Consider the following 20,863-nt stretch of genomic DNA (forward strand, 5'->3'; position numbering starts at 1 on the left):
AATTTTATTTTATATTATAGAGAATACATTTTTAAATAATACGTTTTATAACGCTCTCTTTTGATTCCTGAAATTATCTATACAATGAAATTATATATACAATGTGATTTTGAAATATTGTAAAAATAATTTTTAGAAAAAGAAATTTATACTCTCCATGACCTTCTTCGATAAAATTTTTAAGTTTTTTATCATAAGGTAAAGTCTATAAGAAAATGACTCCTCCTTTCTCTCTGCACCCGCATCTCGAAAAGAATAACCTAACCCACCTTTTTTTAATTAAATCCTATTTTAAATTAAAATTAGAATTCAATTAAATTAAATTAAAATCCTTGCACCTATATTCCGAAAAGAAAAATATAATCCAAATTTAATTTCAATTTATTATAAAATCGGAAATAAATTTGACTAAAATTTCTTGGGGTAGGGGTGAGGATGAAGAGGAAGAGACTGCGTCTCTTCCCTGCCTTCACACGTTTATTTAAGTATTTATTTTTTATTTTTATAATAAATACTTTCTTAATAAAGTATTCAGGTTAAATGAAAAAAATTGCAGTTTTTTATATCTTATTAAATTATATCTATTTTTTATTCAATTCACATATTCAATTTAGAGAATATGACATAATTCTGCTATACTGTTAAAAAATTCAATATATTTATTAAAAATAATGAACGTTTGAATAAAAATTCTACTAAATATCTAGCATAATATTTTTTCCCTGCACAGTTTTGACAATGATACACAATAACGAGCAAATGTAAACAAAAAAATATAAATACAAGTAAGATATAACGAAAAAATTAAGTAAGTACGAAAATATAATATTTTAAAATCGCGTATCAGGAACCAAAAGAGAGGGTCGTAAAATTCATAGTGTGTTACTTAAGAATGTATCCTCTACAATATAATTTAAAAATGAAAATAATCCCTGAAGTATAAGTAATCCGAACATTTATCTTATTTGGTAGATATAAGTTAACCCAAACATTTACTTTATTTATTTTATCGTTCTTCGAAAGATTATATGGTCAAAGTACAAAGTACAAACAATATCTCACAAATAATTCAACAAAAATTTTGCTTAAAAAACGTTTAACAAAAATTAAATTTATCTGTAATATTAGGTATATACCTGTAATATTAAATACTATAAAAATTCTATTTATTATATAATAAAATAATATCTAAAATTCTTTAACTATAATTTCAAGTAAATATTAATAAGGACGGAAGTACAATAACGTTTGTATGGAAAATTGTGAAATAATGAATATTATCCGTCACAAAATATAATTTATTATCTATAATACACCATATTGTGTAAGTTATCTAAAGACGTATACTTATTTTTTCATTAATAAACAAGTTAAATTTGTAATATTTAACTAACCATATGTCATATAGAATATATAGAAATATTAGAAATATATAGAAATATTGAAATTTTTATATAAAAAAATATATATATATATATATATATATATATATATATATATATGTTTTTTTTCTTTCATATTCTCTTCATTCTAAATAGAATGACTAAAAAAAATATAAATGTTACTTATTTATGTTATATAAATTTAGATTTAAAATTACAGATGCACGTGTTCAATGATTTTGTACAAGATTTTGTGAGTGCAATATAATTGTCTTCAGATATACAGTATCTTGAATGTAGCACACCTCATTCGTTTCTGCGACTTCATCGATCCTTCTCAAAGCAACAGTGGGTTTTGTTCTAACTATGACAATCACGAGAAATAATTAATTTTAAGGCACATTTGTACAAAGTCTTCCTTTAAGCTATACACGATCTGAGAAGGATCTCGCCGGACTAGTTTTAAGCCGCTCCTCCCAGCGCTGATATTCATGTCGAACACAATCTTATTATGCCAAAATCTTTATTTTAGACGGACGAGAAGTCACGATCATAGTCATGGCAATTATTGATGTTGTATGCTCTTCAAGTACCTGGCTTCTCTGTAGCTCAATATTCATTGTGTATTAGTGTTCTTCCATTCGATGTATAGGAAATAAGCTCCGGCGGCGTATGCAATTGTATTAAAGATTCCAAATATCTATAAATAGTGTTGAATTTATGTATTTTTTTTAAGAATAAAATCTTTTCAATTATTAATATTTTAATAATAGGCCTCACTCCAGCAGCAATGTTCGATGATGAAGCTCTGTAAGCTGTCCAAGCCGACAACTGGGCGATAAATGCAATCATGTAAAGTACGGCTTTTATAGACGTATTTAGAAGTTCCTGAAAAAATATAATTATTTTGTACAATTCAACATATACCTTATACCACTTCTTAAAATCAATTTTATCAATAAATAAATAAATAAATACACACACACACACACACACACACACATACATATATATATATATATATATATATATATATATATATATATATTGGTTAAAAATAAAAAAGTAATATATTAAAGGTCACATTTTTTTCACGGAAAAAAAATTATTAAAAAAATATTAAAAATAATATTGTACATATCTTTAATAAATACATTAATATTCTTAGAAATTTTTAAAAGATTAAATTATTTATTTCTAATAAAAGTCAAATAAATAAATGAAATAAGAGATTAAATAATTTTTAATTAAATAAAATAATATACAACAGAACACTGATCAAAAAAAGCTTCAAAGTTATATGTACATTTTGAATAATTCTATAACTTTTTTCACAATTTTCACTTACAGTTAATATCCAGTTGATGGGTACTTTAAGTACTTCCCGGAGAGACAGAAAATACACGGCGCACCATATAAGTGTAGATATGAAGGATGTTACAGCAACGAACAGAAACCAATGTGTCGCTCCTATATACGCAGGAGATGCGCATGCCATACATATTATGCCCAAACCCTGGAAAATGTATCACCTTTTATTAGTCCTTCATTAGCCACAATATGTAAAATTAATTTCACAAACAAATAAATATTTTTCATAATTGTAATATCAACAAAACAATTTTTTATTTAAATAATAAAGATGAGCATTTATATCGAGTTAATTGCATTCAACTTTCACAAATTCAAATTTCGATTAACATTATATGTATATACAAAATAAATAATTATACGGTGATTATAATTTTTTTTGACTAGTAAAAAGTAATGAAAAGTAAAACATTTCTAAAAAATGTTAGAATTAAAGTAAAATACGAAAATGTTAAAAAAATTAAAATTTATTTTTTATTTGTTGTACATATATCTATTTATGTAACAAGAAAACTGCCTTTTATTACAAGACTATTTTCGCTGTTTATGCTACATTATGTAATAAAATCGATTTAATTAGATTGAATTATCAAAACAAATCTAAAGTACATCTATTTTACACGGAATAATTTGCTTCTTTAATTGATTTCTAGAAATATTTTTTCGTTACTTTAATTAATTTCTAGAACATTTAATTTATTTTTTTATATATACTATAATACTACTTGATACTTTTTCAATACTTTATTGACTTTATTCAATACTGTAATATATAATGTTATTTCTCAAATTATTAATGTTATGTCAATATTAATTCAATTAATTTAATCACGATTTTAATATAACATACACACATATATTTATATCCATTGCACAATATATGTATGTATACAGTTATCATTTTCACTTGTGCGTTGACGGGTTAAACGACGGTTGTGTGTGCTTTGTCACAATTATGTATATATTGCGTTTGAGATCTATGATGAGTTTCTTTCTGGTTCCTATTGTTTTTTATATCACTTTTGCTATTATACCGTAATATTGGGAAGTGCATTTGAGCACGCATTATTTTTGTTCGTAAAGTTTGGAATCAGTAAAAAACTTATTACATTTTACGTATCTGCGTACTCTTAAGTGTTTTAATGTGTTATATAATTATATTGTATATTCTTATGTTGTATTGTTAAAGATGATCCGAAGATGACCGAAACGTTCAAATAAATGCGTTCTTGTTTATTAAAAAAACTTGAGCTTTTATTTGCGCTCTCATACCCTGCGCTAGTTCCTCTTGCTTCTCGCCTTTTTCCTTCATGTTATTAGTTTTATTTAAAAGTTTTATAAATTATTAATTTTACAATTATATATATAAAATAAGTTATACATATGTACAACCTCAAAAAATTTTCCAATTTTCTTGTCGAATTACATATCTTATCAATTTACATAACTTAAATTATCAGCAAACTTTAAATCACTTCTCTTGAGGCCTGTGTCCACGTTCTACTTTCCAGAAATGTGTAGCCAATCAGTTTGTAGTTTTCACGGAAAAGCTGCAATTTTATTGCCTATACATTTCTCGGACTGAGATCTCGGATCAAATTCTATCATCGTGAGCACAAGGCTTAAGAAAATTTTTCAAATTTTGCATTTACAAATTCTTTACATTTTATAGCCTTTTCTTTCCTTTCTTTATGCAAGTATTCCAGGCAAATTTTGAAACTGGTTTCTCTGCTATTATCCGTCGCGTCTCATCTCTGATTTTATAAAATTCTTGTAAGTATATATTAATTATCTTTTCGTTCTCTACCATTTCATGTCTTTGTGTTAAATTTTGGCCTCTTTTTTCCAAATCGTGATCGTAATCAGGAAATTCGAGAGAAAGAAAATCGTTAAAATATTTGTCTCGAAATGTAACTTCATTTCTTCCTTTGTTCATTTTTAGATTTCTCTCTTCAGTTAAACGAATTAATGGCAATCTTTTTTCTTCCAATTCTTGTGGCACAAATTTCTTCTTCTCTAAAAGAACCTTTTTCATTCTTCCTTGCTGGTACAGTTTCCACATAACATCTTTAGATTTTGGCACTTTGCGTACTTTCTCTTCAGCTTCCAATCTTAATCGTTCCTCGTGCTCTTTGTGAAGTTTTAGCCTTGTCATTTCGAGTTTTAATCTGCGTTCTTCATCCGCTCTCGCTTGCCTTCTAGCAACAATAGTCACGTCGTTCTGAAGAAAATCGTTCTGCCACGCAGAAAACATTTTTTTTCTTCTTACTTCCCTCCATACATATTCTTCAAACCAGTCCACTTTTTCAAGTATATCATCCTTAATCTCCGCTGGTTCCTCAAAAATACGAAAAGCACTGTTGCAATCACCAACACCAATCAGTTTAAAATCTTGTTTACACAATCCCTGAAGTGACAAAAGAATTATCGGTTCTCTGGAGATAGTCTGCGTGAGCACAGGCTTGTTTGCCTTCTTTTCGATATCCCAAACCTCCAGATCGCCTAGACTAGTACCCATTAGGAAAGTTCCCGGACGATTACTCCAACAACATGCGGTATATACGCAATTGGATTTTCGTCTGAACACTGGAAAATTTAAGTAATCATCTTTCCAAATAGCAAAAACATGGCCGCCTATCGTCAGCAGAATGTCCGAAAAATGCGGGGATCGTAGAATCGATGCAACGGGACCGTCGTGCGCGGAAGTGCAATCTAGAAGCTTGCACTCGTTTACACCGGACGTTTCTATGTCGAACTGACTTTCCCAGGTGCAGCAAGCGAAATGTCCTTGCGCCGTGCCGATCCAAAATCTCTTCGTGTTGTCTTTATCCGTTATATTCAATTCATTATGTTGTTTATCGCCTTCTTGAAAAACGCTGATTGATGGAAAATACAAATAAAGAGGTGTGAAAATTGAATCGTTATAAGGTCGAACATTTAAACGATACGTCGGTCGAAAAAGTTCATCACCAAGATCTTTGTAATCACTTGGCTTCAGCTGGAAGATAATGGAGTATCTCAAAAGATCCCAAATAGCAACAATACCGTCCTCGGAAATCGTCATAAATTGACAGCTCGAACAAGTAGACAATTTCGTTAGTTTTCCAGATGGCTCTATCCTGTAATTATCAGGAACCCATTGTATCTGACGAATTGGCAATTCGTGCGAATGATTTCGATCAGACACTGCTGCTACTGGTACAACATCTTGAATGCAAAATTCGAGCTTGATGGTTGTTTGATTTTCTATTGGTTCATGAATATTCCAAATGACTATTTGTCCTGATATAGAACCGCCAATTACAAAGTCACCATTCGTCGGGCAAAAGGAGATACATTGAATGTCCTGGTCACATTGCAATAATAGGCGTGGCTGAAGAGAATCAGTGAGAGACCATAATAATACCGTTGGGTCCGTTTTTGACACAAAGTTATATTCGATATCTGACGAAAATTGCATAATTTTTTTGCGTAATGGTACATAGGAAATGGCCACGTAATCGATGAGACACGGATGCCAGGAAACGTCGGAAATAACCTTACCCATCGTCAAGCGCAAATCAACAAGAGAGAATCGTTCTACGTAAGTAATCTTATCTCGCAGCTGAGTTATCTCCAACTCTTGCCGCGTAAGTGCTTCGATATCATCTACGTGTACATTTACGACTGTATTATAGCATACAGCATCAATCATTACTTGTGCATGATCTTTTAAAAACAGTGCCAATACATTTTTTTTCTCCATTAGCTCCTTTTCCGCCTTGACATCAGACATCTCTTTAGATTCTTCGCTTTCTCTCTTTTCTTCAAATTCCTCCAATTTCTCCTCAACTGATTCTTTTTCCTTCTCTTCAAATTCATCATTATCAGCATCCAGCCCTAGAGTATCTTCGTAGATATATTGAGTCCAGGCGTTCTTGGGATAACCGGGATAAGTTTGCACTTGAATTTCTCGAGGCCCGAAGTGTGTTTGGATTATCCTAGAAATGCATTTTTTCTCGATATTTTCGAATCTTTCGTAAGGAATTAATTCTACGTAACTATCCCAAGATTTCTCCGAAAAAATTCTGTTACAAAGACTTCGATTTAAGCCCAAAGACTTGATTGGAAAGCATACTTGCATTTCAAAGAATTCTCTTGTATTTCTGATCAAACTCACATCTAATTCCACTTCACTTCCAAGAGACTTCCAGGATCTGCCGGTTTTTCTGATTTTCTGAATAATTTCACTCCGGATTCTCTTGCTAATATCAATGTTCCTTTTCACTATCATTGATTTTGCATCCTCCGTCAAACAGATGACAAAGTCACGTGCAATCAATTGAGTTGATGAATAACCCACGAGAAAAGTATCGCTATTATAAGTTTCAATCTTGTCTCGATATGGCTCTAACGATGAGCCTGTTACATTAGCGAATTTCAAAACAGTTTCTCGCGACACATAAGCCCAAGGATATTCGAGAAATACATGCTTGCCAACCAAACAACCTAGTTCTTGTTGAACCTCAGGAGCTAAGCTAATGTGCTGCACATTTTCGATATTTTCGTCATGTAAAATCCAACTCGATCGGTATTTGACCACTTTTTTCAACATCCTTCTCGTGGCTCGTAATGACAAATGATTTAATAATCGTTTTGAGGGCAGTTTAGCCACAAACAGTTTACGATATTGATCAAACAATGCCATTTCTTGTGGTTTCCAAGAAGCTCTTTTAATTTTTGTGAAAGAAAACAGAATATTATATATATATATATATATATAAATTTGCTTTAGTATATATATATATATATACTAAAGCAAATTTTTCTAAATACATACACATACAATTTTTAAAATATAAAAAGCTTTTTTGTGTTAAAATAATTATACAAAGCCCAATATTATACAAGTAAAACAATTATACAAACTACAAAAAGTAATTGATTGTGTTTGTGCGTGTGTGCGTGTGCGTGTGCGTGTGCGTGTGTGTGGGTGTGGGTGTGGGTGTAGGTGTGGGTGTGGGTGTGGGTGTGGATGTGGGTGTGCGTGTGCGCGTGTGTGAATGGGTTTTTTTATAAAAATTTTCTTTTATATGTATTTTATTTCAAAATAAATTAAAATTTTGTAACTTCTCAATGTTTATGCATCTATCTCAAAAATATAAAAAATTCATGTATAAATAATTTTGTATTACAATTTTTAAGATGTTGTTATTTTTATTGCAACAAAAATTAGTAGTAATCTAAGAAAAATGGCGATTCTAGACAAGATCTTTAACTCATTTCTAAAAATAGTTAAAATGTATTTGAACATCATTTTTTCTTTACGATGATCACATTATTGATTCGATTATACACTGTGGAATGTTACACAAGTCATATTATGGGTTCATGTTCAAGGATTGATTAAAGCTTCTCTAATAAAGATCATCAATATTAATCAGTTTCATGATTCACGCGTATAGATGTGTGTGTGTGTGCGTGTGCGTGTGCGTGTGCGTGTGCGTGTGTGTGTGTGTGTGTGTGTGCGTGCGCGTGTGTGCGTGTGTGTGTCTTATATATTTGTATGTGTATATATATATATATATATATATATATATATATATATATATACATATATATATACATATTTGTGTAGCGTAATATCTATTCTGATAATTCAAAACACAATTTGAGGTAGTACATACATAAATATTACAAAATATTAATCTAACGCAACAAATATTGCACAATATTGTAATATAACTAATATTTTATACCACAAATAAATGTAAGATTTAGATATTTGTGTAAGATATTTAAATTCTTTTTATTATTTTACACATATTTTAAAAATATTAATATATATTGATAACTGATAATATATAATTTATCAAAATAAAGAGCGCTATAATGTTGCAACATTATTTTGTACGAAGAAGTAAGAAAGATACATATGTTTTTAATAAAGATCTGCTCTCAATTACGTAGAATAAGTAAAATAACATATATGACATAAAGATAATAATAGACGTCGCCTACCACATCGTTAATGAAAAATCTCAGTAATCCACATCTACTGACTTTACTGACAGTTATTTATAATTTTAATTAATTAGTCAATGATGTGTAATTACACAACATCGTTAATAAATAGACGTGTGAAGTAGATGTAAACTGTTACTAGTAAGATCATTTAACTGTAACTGCGCATACAAAAGAAAATAATGTTGCATGCTTCGCAAAATTATGCAATTTTCTTTAAAATATTTGTTGATATATAATAAAAAATTAAAAAACTTGGTTATCTTTTTTTTTCGTTACTTTTTCTTTTGTTTCTTTTTGACGATTTGTTGTCAGAAAAAGTAGAGCGAAGAAAAAACGGTAATAGCTTTCAAAAGGGCTACCTTTTAACTTTTCAATATTTTTTTGCAAAGTAATGTACGTTTAAAATGCTTTTTTGATAATTAAAATGAGATTTTTCACAGAGTTTTACAATGCTTCAAAAATTCTTTTTTTAAATAATGTTTCTTGATTCCTTAATTCTTGCGAATAGTATATATACCAGCATTGTAACTCTGCGAAAAATCATTTCATTTTAATTACCAAAAAAGCATTTTAACGATTTAAATTTTTTCTTTCAAATGCCTTTTGCGGATTTCAATTTTTTTACAAAACGGCAATGATAAAGCTCGATCCGTCAAAATAACAATTTTTTATACGACTTTGCTACGTTACACCTAAGCGTAATGAAAATCATGAAAAATTTCTGTTTCTTGCATCTTATAGCAAGATCTTTTCTTTTTAATTTGAGTGGTCGTAAGTCGCTATGATATTTTTTGACCCAATTATCGAAAATTGAACAAAAATAGTCACTTTTGACTATGATTACTTATTACTCGTGGAAAAATCAACGTATATCATTCCATAAAAAGGCACTGGAAAGTTAAAAGTTAGTCCTTTTGAATGCTATTATTGTTTTTTTTCTTACCCCTACTTTTTCTTACAACAAATCGTCAAAAAACATGTAAAAAGTCACATATTTTCTTTCTTTTTTTAATTAGGTATATATTGTCGCAAAGAAAAAGTCCAATAAAAATTGATAAAACAAAGTTTGTAGTCCGATCATAATTTAACAATAAATAATAATTATATATGATATACAATAATAAATTATCAGCTAAAACTTTTTTCCATGTGTCTAGCGTAAAGAAATTGTCGAATTTGATGGAATCTAAGGAAATTGATTTGCTCTATCACGGTAAATGAATGAGAAAAATCTTTAAAAACAATTATATCTTCACTATAAAAGTTATTACACATCTTTTTAAGCAAAAAATGGGAAAATGCGGAAAAGATAGAATAAAGTTTAACAGCATCTACTTCTTTCTATTTTCGAGATATTTTTTTTATAATGGGAAAGATAGAAAATGCGCATTCTATATAGGTCTTTAACATAATCCGAACTGCGCGCAATTATCGTGGTACATAATTTGTGCAGCTGATTCGCTTGCATGCTGATCTACACATTCGCATGTCGATCTACAGATGGAACAAAAGACATAGTATTATATAATAGTACAAGAATAATCCTTTCTTTTTCTCTTTTTATAGTATAGTACACATTGATTGTACAATTCATAGTAGACGGGACTGTTGTTCAATAATTCTGCAGAATTTTCATTGAAAAGAAAGATAAAGATTATATGTGATTACGTCTGTTTTCAAAAGAATAATTAAAAAGTATAATCTTTCTAAAGAAAAAAATAAGTAACTTTCACTTAAAAATTAATATTTTTTCAAAATAAAATTGAAATAATGTTAACTTAAAATTAGTTTCTTGATTGAGATAACTTTAATTTTAAGCCTTTTTTATTATCAAATGTAAGTACGTAGTAAAAAACTTAAAATATAAATATTGAAAGACCAGAAAAATTGCAGAATTTTCACGAAATTATTTTCAAACATAACATCCTCATTAATCAAAATACTTTTCACATCTCAACTCGTACAATTTTTCACACGATGGCTTCTCACCGCTAACAAGAGTCGATTATACATGGGGGAGTAACGTACAAGCGTTACCCTGACCAATATATTAACCCTTCAAGTAGATCGATGCGTTACGTGTATGGTAATATCGTGCGAAAGTGTCTTAATAAAAGAACGAAAAGAAGAACAATTGCAATTTTAGCTCGTTAAAATAAATTTTTAAATTTGAAACTTACGTTTAAAACTTAACGTTTAAAATTTACGTTAAATCCTATCTCAAAATTGTCTTGTGTCTCACATTTCTATACAAATTTGTATTTGTAATTTCAAAAATAAATACCAAAGATTCACTACTAGTATTAATAATTGTAATTGCTGCAACAATAACTACAATAACTGTAAATGTTCGAAAATGGACATGAATTGCATTGCAATACAATTTTTATATATTTATTTAGTAATGTATCTAACAAATGTGTATGTCCGTGGACGCGCGCACGCGCATATATTCGTGTGGTATAAAATAATTTATACTTGTGACAATTTACACGTACAACTTTTCAAAATAAAAGTTAGAATTTAATTGCCCGTGCATTCTTTTCGTCTCGATAACAATAAAATCAATTCAATTTCTCCGCGAACTTTCAACTAGATAACACAACCGTACAAAATCAAAACAATATTCTTCCTATAATCGAAAAAAGGACGCGTCATAGTTCGTCAAATTATGCATTATACATAATTTATATTATATAAATATATATATATATATACATATATATATATATACATATATATATATATATATATATAAATTTTATTTTATTAAATATTTTTAAATAGTACAAGTTTAAAATATTTCGTTAAATTAACTCTTGGCATCGTACTACTGTTTTTGAAACATTATATAAAGAATAATTTAGAATCCTTAAAGAAAATGTTTGAATATTATCCAACATATATTGTGACATTAATTATAATAGCTGGTGTTATTTGTATCGCAATGCCAATAAAAAAAAGTCATTTATTTTTGTTGTATATGATTTGTACATGATTTGCAGCCTATTTCCATTTATGTGTATACGGATACGTAAATAGGTATGACATAAGTATATCGATGATACATTATACAACATTGTTATGCCAGCAAAGTAGTATATGATATGATTGCTTCTATTTTGCACGCAATTTCATGATGGTTCCAGGTATTAATTATTATAGTCCAAGGATTCAGCAACCCAATTTCATGAGTGATAATTATTAAGCTCGTAACGATTTGTACATAATCTCTATGACAATTAAGTTTCATTAATATATTATCAATGATTGCGATCTAACAACATTATTTATCTTAAGTTATGTTAAAAATATAAAAGTTTTTTCTTTCTATCTTGATACAAAAAATATCTACGAACATTAGAAGCAAAAGGAACAAAAAAAAAATAAAAAAAAGCTTAAAAGTGCAAAATACTGTGTTTTGCAAATGATTTTTATATAACTATTTATACAATATATAATTTTTTATTTACTTGCTGTTACCAATTCTCTGATTAACTAATTTTTAATTATGGTAAACTAGCGACGTGTAAGTAATACGATTGTTCCGATTACACAATGCATATTTAAATAGTAATAAAGTAACTATTATTGTCAAGGATAAACGTCAAGGAATATTTACACCGACTTTATGCATTTGAGCGCATGGATATGTTTCTTCCTGCGCGATATTGTTCAACCACAATCTTACTTTCCATTAGTAAACGAGTTTTTACAAATGTATTGTGTAAAATTTTACATACACAGCAAGACAAATTATATAATTTTATTATATAAAACACTGTATATTTTAACAATATTTTGTTTAAGAAAAATAAAGATCACTAAATTCTATAGTTTAGTGTCATATTTCAACTGTGTCTTTTAATTAATAAACAAAAATTTTTTCAAGTATTACATGTACATCTTGTAGGATTATTTAAATATAGATGGATCTTTTTATGTAGAATTACATTTCTACATGTTTTTAATTTCGACTATTATTTGCTGGCAACAGTCCACGAAAAGCCATCAAGTATAATATACGTGTAAGTATGTATAAACATCAAATAAGAAGATTAAATCAATTTATAAGATCGACAATTGTGGAATCAAACTTGATATACGCAATAAGAACAACTATCTGACACTATTAGCAGCTTATTCATCTCATACGCATCAATATTACGTACATCTCTTTTGCACTCTTTCGCTTTAAATCCAATTATATATTCAACTTCTTCTAGATGAGGTCTTTTCGGTCAGACAATTACGTAGTTTGATGTAAATACGCGAACATCCGGTAGTGACGTGTTTTTCAAACTCGTGACAAGATGATCGAAAAATCAAAGGACACATCCTCAATAAGACATTCCGATATCGTTGTCACCGTAATGTCGGCGCGGCGGTGATGGTACCGAGTATGTGGGACGCTCTCCGTATGGTACCCGTCGCCCCGTCGCCGTCGTCTGGATGAACATGTATGGTCATCGCGTGCAATCTAGCATAGTGAAATGAGTAACATCGAATTCACCGCTGTTCAAACTCTCGTTCGTTACACGCCCAATCGCTTGTTAGCGTAAACCAGTTTTTCTTTGCTACTAAATTCCCGCCGTTTTTTTCCAGACCAAAATTCGATATTATCGTGTTATAATAATATTAACTGTTTTGCGATTCTAACTGTAACTGCTAACTCTTCCATATTATTTCGTTTTTTTTGCACAATTTTTGAAAGAACTCTTTATTTAGCGTTATTTAGAAAATAATTCAAATAATCGTTATGTGTGTCGTTTATAATCGATTTTTAAATTTGACAAAGCCGTTATACTCGCAATTTTTAAGAATGTAATTTACAGTAAAGATTTTATAAAAAAGCTATAAAAATTTTCAAAACACTTTCTTTCTTGTATATAAGCTCTCAAATTCAAACATTTCTTAGATTTTTAACATTATAAAGTCTGTTTTTAATCAATCTAAAAGCCAAATGTTAGAAAATATTTCATTAGAGATCACTACATATGTTGTGTAATTTTTTTTTTTATATTCAAAATTAAATATTACGATGAATTCTAACAATAAGTTAAATTTCCATTAAAATAAAATTACCTAAAGAATATAAAGTTTATATTCTTGAATCTCTCTTTAAAAAAGTGCATCATTATGCATTAAATATTTTTAATCTTTTTCAATCATAACTGTGTCAAATTTTCTTTACCTGTAAATAGGAAACAGATCATCACTTCATCTCGGTAATCAGTTACTCGTCAGCCCCTCCTTCCCTCCTCCCCACGATTTTCTATACTTCATATTTGATATTATCATTAACATAAAATTGTAATTTCTATATATATATATATATATATATATATATATATATATATATATATATATATTATATATTTCTATATATATATTGTTGATATCCATTTTAAATTCCCACAACTTTGTTTTTTTCGCAATTTTTAATTATTTTAAAATATATAATGTAAGGGATATATCAGTGACAAATTAACATGGATTTTTCGTTTAAAATAGTAATTAGCTTAAAGAAAAGTTTGGGAAAAGACAAAACAAAAATAAAAATAAATCGAGTCGATAATATTCTAGATTTTCATTATCGATCAGAATATTCTCATAGAATAATCGAACTCATTAGTGAGACAAAAGAAAATAATTTTTATAAGTATTTTAATTATAATGCATAAATTATGCTTAAACAGCATAAATGATAAATAAAAATCAATTTAATATTTTATATCATATGATATGTATTTTAACCATTTTTTAACAAAGTAAAATATTAAAGTTATATATTGTTTTCAATTTCGAAGTTATTTAAATTTAATTGATTGAATATTAAAAACCGCATCTATTATAATAAAATCTTAAAGGAATAAAATTTTATTAGATATATACAACCTCTTGTATATGTCGCAATTCTAGTTCAATAGCAGAAATTTGGAAAACTTTCAAACGCATTCATTATTATGTCTTTTATTGTTCCCGGCACAAGTGTCACCGACTGTGTAAAGCCACGTATGCTATTATAAGAATTATATCGCGTCAGAGATCAATATACATTCTTACTTTTATCGATCGTAAATAATATGCAACCTTGCACTTACTCGTAAGAAAGTGAGGATTGTAAAGACACATTGTCTAAATTTTAAATAAAAAAAATCAAATCAAAATCATAGTCGCTGACCTGATCTTCTCTAATGGTATCAGAGCTAACAATATGATGTTATCTCTGATGATAAGAAAATGTATTCGAATAAAAATACGTAAATGTTTCGTAACAAAGTTGCATATGACATACACGTAATGTTAATATACATCACGCTGCAGTAATATAATGTATATTAATAATTTTTTGCATAAGCACTGTCCTCATAATATGTATTTTTCCCAAACATTATTACTTCGAATTGAGAAAGACAGAACAATTTACAATAATTTTAAAAAATATTCCTTAAATATAATTATCATATCTTTGTGAAAATTAAAGGTTTTCGTTATCTTTCTAGTCTACTATTGTAAAATAAGTATATAATAAAACACATAGATATTATATATTCTTTTTTTTTACGTACAGTAGCTTAATAAAAATATTTGTAATAAATATTGTATTTAAAGAATTAGATTATTTACGAATTAATCATGAAAAAATTTGCAAAGTCAATCATAATTACAAATATTATTTAAAATAATTTCAGATAAATTAACTAATGTAATGTTGTGATCAAACGTCATCTTTTCTATCTGGCAAAGATAAAGTATTTTGTTAACTGCTCCGTAAGAAGAATACCGTTATGCCGTTATGCCACTACAGGTATTCAACGGTATAAGCTAGCCGCGCAACACCATGATGCGTGTATGTACATGTAGTAAATATGTACAATACTTTCAGATTTATTGGAAAGATGCCGTGAAATATTATTTATTTTTATTCTTTTTTTCTCCCCCTTCTTTACTTGATACTTTTAATAAATATGGTATAAGCTTAGAGAGAAAGAAGTAGAAAAAAAAAGATTTTTAATCGAAAATCATCTCGGATTAACAGTACACTTTTCGGTTGAAAAAGAAAAATTACAATACTCGGAATATGTAAATTTTTTTAAGAATAAATTTCATTATAATAAACAGCAATAAACTGAATAGTTGTAAATTAAAATAGAACAAACGAAAGCACAAGAAATGAAAAAATTATAGTAAAGTTAAACACAACTTCTTTCTTGAATAGATATTCAAATAATAGTTTGGAGATTGTACGCAGACATTTTGATACAGCAAAAATACAAGAATATTAAATTCTGCTCTCTCTCTCTCTCTCTCTCTCTCTCTCTCTCTCTCTCTCTCTCTCTCTCTCTCTCTCTCTCTCTCTCTCTCTCTCTCTCTCTCTCTCTCTCTCTCTCTCTCTCTCTCTCCTCTCTCTCTCTCTCTCTCTCTCTCTCTCTCTCTCTCTCTCTCTATCAAAAGTTATAACATATGAAGTTTTGTGCTTAAAATAAAGTAAAAATAACTTTTATGATTACTTTAGGTCTTTTAAATCAGAGTTTTATTGAGCGGTAACTATTTTCCATAATCATCGCGATTACACACAAATATTCAGATCGAGACTGTTGAGAAAGTTAAATTTTCTCATAAAAACTATCGTGGTCCTAATTATGTAAATAAATCAATTTTTCTAATTTTTTCTAATTCAATTGTTATAAAAGTTAAAAACGTAATCAATAACTTTATCAAAGTCATGACGTTTCTGACCATATACTTAATGTACGTTTGTACAGTAAGTAGGCAGTATGCGACTAGTCCTTGGCATATTTCTGCTATTAGAGTGACGCTTAAGTGCAAACGATATTATTTCAGTGCTGAAAACTAGTGAAAGTATCAAACAGTCGTTAACCTTTTAATAGACATCGCAGTAACAAAATTTAAAAAATTGGAATCATAAAAAAACATAATAATCTATGCGCAAATGATTAATATAATAGTATAGCTTAATCATTGAATTAGCGGTAAAAACACATATAACACAGTCATATGAAAACATTAACTTTCAGATTTTCTCTTGTTGGCAATAAACAATCTTATATTTAATAATTCTATAATATTTCATTTTTATTATATTGTAAGTAGACACATTTTATTTTAGCAAAGTGCATCAATTACGTAGAAAAAAAGATTCTCTACAGATGGAGGATATCGAAAATATTTGACACATATGTACAAGAAAGAAAAGCATAAGATTAAATATTAAAATATCGCAATCGAAAAGATCACGAAACAAAATATCATATTCTGATGTGAATATTTTGCGTATTGTAATATAATGATCGAATCGGTCAAATTTTATAAATCACCACAAAAGCGTAAAATTGTGAATAAAACGTGTAGATACAGCGTTACGTAACATTATTTCAGCGTACAAGATAAAATTTCTTTGAATATAAATAAGAGAAGCCTTTCTAAAATGTTTTCCTCATTCGTTCGAATTCTTGTTGATCGAGTTGTTGTTGATGCCACTACTAAACATACTAAAGAAGAACATGAAATGAGATTTTTACGATGATTTGATGTTTGGCGATATTCCAAAATGGAACAACAAAAAGAGAAAATCTGCAAAAACAAAAGCGAGAAACTCTTTTGTGTCGAGCAATCTAATCTTGAATCTCGTGTGTTCAATAATAAAGCGTTGCCAATTGGCAACATTAAATACAGTATAATAGTTATAGATATTTATACTCATTAAAATACACACACACACACACACGCATATATATATTCTACATATATATATATATATATATATATATATATATATATATATATATTATTTTTTTAATTATATTTATTCTTATACTTATATTTTACAGTTTATATAATTTAAAAATGAAAGAGAATGTATACAATTTATCACAAAATTGTCAGTTTCCTGGCTCTCTGATTATCTTATGACTATATCCATAATGTATCAAAGATTGCTACAGGGTGTTACAAAAATATACCTAGTGACTTTAAAGTTTCTATTATTAACCATTACGTGATAAGCGTCAAGTATATGTACGTAAACTAAATCTAAAAGCTGAAAATAGAGAATCTATATACTTGAATTAAGAAAGGTATATAGAAACAGCAATTACAGTGTGGCAATATACCGTTATATATAAAAACAATTTCATACTCTCTATATTACTAGAGATTATTATTTTTAAACGATAAAAATCTCTCATTGTCAGAGAAATATTCATATCTTCTTAAAATATATATCTTGAAAAAGTTATTGAATATTTTTTATATTAGTCACAAAAGTCTTCAGATTATGCATGCATAATTTTATCAATAAATTTTTAGATTTATTTAATTGATTAAAAATCCATTAAAAAAACTTATTAGAAGTAAGCTTTCAAATTTTTGAAAACTTAAACAAATAAATAAATATGTGTGTGTGTGTGTGTGTGTGTGTGTGTGTGTGTGTGTGTATATGTGTGTAATATATAATATTAATTTATTTCTAATTTATATAATTTTATAATATTTGTGTATGTGAACATGGAAAATAAAATAATATATTAGTATATAGTATATAAAATAATATATTAATATATTTTCTCTACAATCGAGATAATATTTTAAAGCACAATATAATATCACAACAGATATTATCAAATTTAAATTTCACTAGCTTTTTATTATTATTTTAAGCACTAAAATAAAAAAAACTTGCTACGATTTATTTATTATGATATCTACATACTGTACGTGACCTGCGTTCTATCCTATCTTCAAAGAGAGTGACATGGCAATCAAAGGTCATACAATTACAACATTATTTTCTCAATGTTCCGAAAATTTCATTGAGCAACACTTAAGCGTAGCAATTAATTTATTGTCAAACTAGATGTGCCAATTTAATAGGCTGTTAGCACGGAAACGTCTAGCTCTCTCATCTCTTGACATATACTTACATATACTACACGACAATGATGGATCGAATAAACAGTAAAAATGAGCCGCATGCTTACCAGCTGTACTAACTTGAGGATACCGGGTATAGTCTTGAAATAAGCCACATTCAACCTGATGCCAGCAAGAGGGTTCGGTTGACCTGGTTCCGTCTTCACCGTCGGTACCTGTCGTGGATTATTGCTGGCGTTGTTGCTGGAACCATCCATCGTCACCACGGTCTCCGACATCATATTACGTCGATCCGCACACTTGGGTTCAGCACACACTCGCGTTCACGCTCGGCTGTAACTCGCTGTTAACTCGTCCCGGAATGAAAGGCAAAGAATAAACAGATGGGAGAGCAAAATGGAGAACCGAACCGGTATCACAGAAGAGACGATTGCGGGACACCTGTTGTATGTTCACCACAGCCCGTACGTACGGAGGCTTTTACCACTGCGCACTACCTACGGTATAAACGATATAAACAGTGCCGGAGCCGCTCTCTATTCTTTCTCTCCCACTATATTACACTGCTGCTACACAGCACAGTGCTGGATCAATCGAGACAAAGTAGAATTTTGTCAAATTTAACAGATCTTTTGGTTTAGGTTGTCATATAGATATTACCATTACCATATAATAAAATATAATAAATAATATTAATTAAAATTTGAAAAATTAAATATAAATGAAAGTATATATCATTGTTTTAATATTTATAAAGAATTTAAGATAAAATCTTTAATTATATTTATTCTTCAAATTATATATATATATATATATGTGTGTGTGTGCGTGCGTGCGTGCGTGCGTGTGTATGTGCGCGCGCGCGCGCGCGCGTGTGTGTGTGTGTGTGCGCGTAATGTGTGTATATATAATGTTAAGATTTTGTATTGTAGACTTATAATATATCAGTATAAATAAAGCAACAATTATAGCAATCAATCTTTATTGTTATTTTATAAAAAAGAAAATGTTATTATTAATTATAATATTATGCAATCACATAATATTATGATTAATGATCATATAAATCTTTGTCAAATATTTCCATATGTTCAAATTTAGGTTAGGTTATTTAATATGAGAAAAATTCTATATGTACATACAATATCTTGAACTTTTAGCAAATATTAATTCATAAGTGATCTACCCACTTTTCATTTCTTGTGTAATAGAAGCGCATATCGCCATGTTACATGCACTTCTCAATCTTTCTTCAACCGTTTCTATCGTTAATCGTTACGCTTGTCATCCAATGTTGATAGTCTTCCTTTTTTGTTAATTTTTTTATTTAAACAATTTTTTTAATGTATAATATATGTATATACAAATTATATATATAATGCGCGCATATACGTATTAATGCATACAGGAATATGTATGTATGTGCATACATATATTTAAATGCATACACATATACATATATATATATATATATATATATATATATATATATGTATATATACATATATATATATAAAATTTTATTCTAAAAAATTGAAATTAAAAATATAGAGGAACCTAATTTTTTACTTATTCTTTCTTTATCTTATTTTCTTATTCGATTTTCGTCCATTATTGGGACAAAGTATGCATTACACTGTAAATTAAGAAAATATGCAGAGTCGAGTCTGGCAAACACACAATGCGTGCTCGCACGCAGGCGTAAAATTTTAAGAGCGCGTAAAAATATTATATAAAAAATACAAAAATAAAAACTTTTTTTCTGTTTTCATTAAAAATTTTTAATATATGCATATTATGTTGTCATTATTAACTCATGATGTAAATATAAATAAATATATATATATGTGTGTGTGCATATATGTATGTATTACATTTACATCATGATTAAACTGACAATTGCACATACAGTTATGTATTTTTTTGCTGTCCCGCTTTTCTGCGTATTTACCAGACTTCTATATATTATACAAGTCTTCTACGTGACATCTGCTAAACAGAAGCATAAAAATTGTTCTTGCATGCAAACTAATAAAGAGCCAAAACCGGTCTTGAAAATATTTACATCATAAAATATTTGTGCGTTTATTAAATGTTTTTACTCATTCTAGAAATATAATTATCATCCTATTTATATTTCTAGAAAGAGAAAAAGTATGAGATAATTACACACACACACACACACACACACACACACACACATATAT

General features: G+C 28.5%; 2 protein-coding genes across 2 annotated transcripts; both read right to left on the reverse strand.

Annotated features, from left to right (window-relative positions):
• Nucleotides 1-1,565: 1,565 nt before the first annotated feature.
• Nucleotides 1,566-19,153, reverse strand: LOC140676581 (plasmolipin). Its single transcript, XM_072911772.1, has 4 exons — nt 18,764-19,153; nt 2,731-2,898; nt 2,163-2,270; nt 1,566-2,082 (listed from the first exon to the last, which is right to left on the reverse strand). The coding sequence occupies exons 1-4, from the start codon at nt 18,935-18,937 to the stop codon at nt 1,999-2,001; spliced, it is 534 nt and encodes a 177-aa protein (XP_072767873.1). The 5' UTR covers nt 18,938-19,153; the 3' UTR covers nt 1,566-1,998.
• On the reverse strand, nt 3,562-7,457 carry LOC140676575 (dynein axonemal intermediate chain 3). The gene has a single exon (XM_072911760.1). It carries the CDS (start codon nt 7,438-7,440, stop codon nt 4,420-4,422), a length of 3,021 nt encoding a protein of 1,006 aa, XP_072767861.1. The 5' UTR covers nt 7,441-7,457; the 3' UTR covers nt 3,562-4,419.
• Nucleotides 19,154-20,863: the final 1,710 nt, after the last annotated feature.

This window comes from Anoplolepis gracilipes, chromosome 1, assembly GCF_047496725.1.
Source record: "Anoplolepis gracilipes chromosome 1, ASM4749672v1, whole genome shotgun sequence".
Classification (NCBI taxonomy): Eukaryota; Metazoa; Arthropoda; class Insecta; order Hymenoptera; family Formicidae; genus Anoplolepis; species Anoplolepis gracilipes.

What these genes read in the sequence shown, in the direction of transcription:
- LOC140676581 (XM_072911772.1), bottom strand. Translation starts at nt 18,937, where the DNA reads ATGATGTCGGAGACCGTGGTGACGATGGATGGTTCCAGCAACAACGCC. An exon ending in TCCTCAAGTTAGTACAGCTG is followed by an intron (nt 2,899 to 18,763) that starts GTAAGCATGCGG and finishes TACATTTTCCAG; the next exon opens with GGTTTGGGCATAATATGTAT. An exon ending in CCATCAACTGGATATTAACT is followed by an intron (nt 2,271 to 2,730) that starts GTAAGTGAAAAT and finishes ATATTTTTTCAG; the next exon opens with GAACTTCTAAATACGTCTAT.
- LOC140676575 (XM_072911760.1), bottom strand. Translation starts at nt 7,440, where the DNA reads ATGGCATTGTTTGATCAATATCGTAAACTGTTTGTGGCTAAACTGCCC.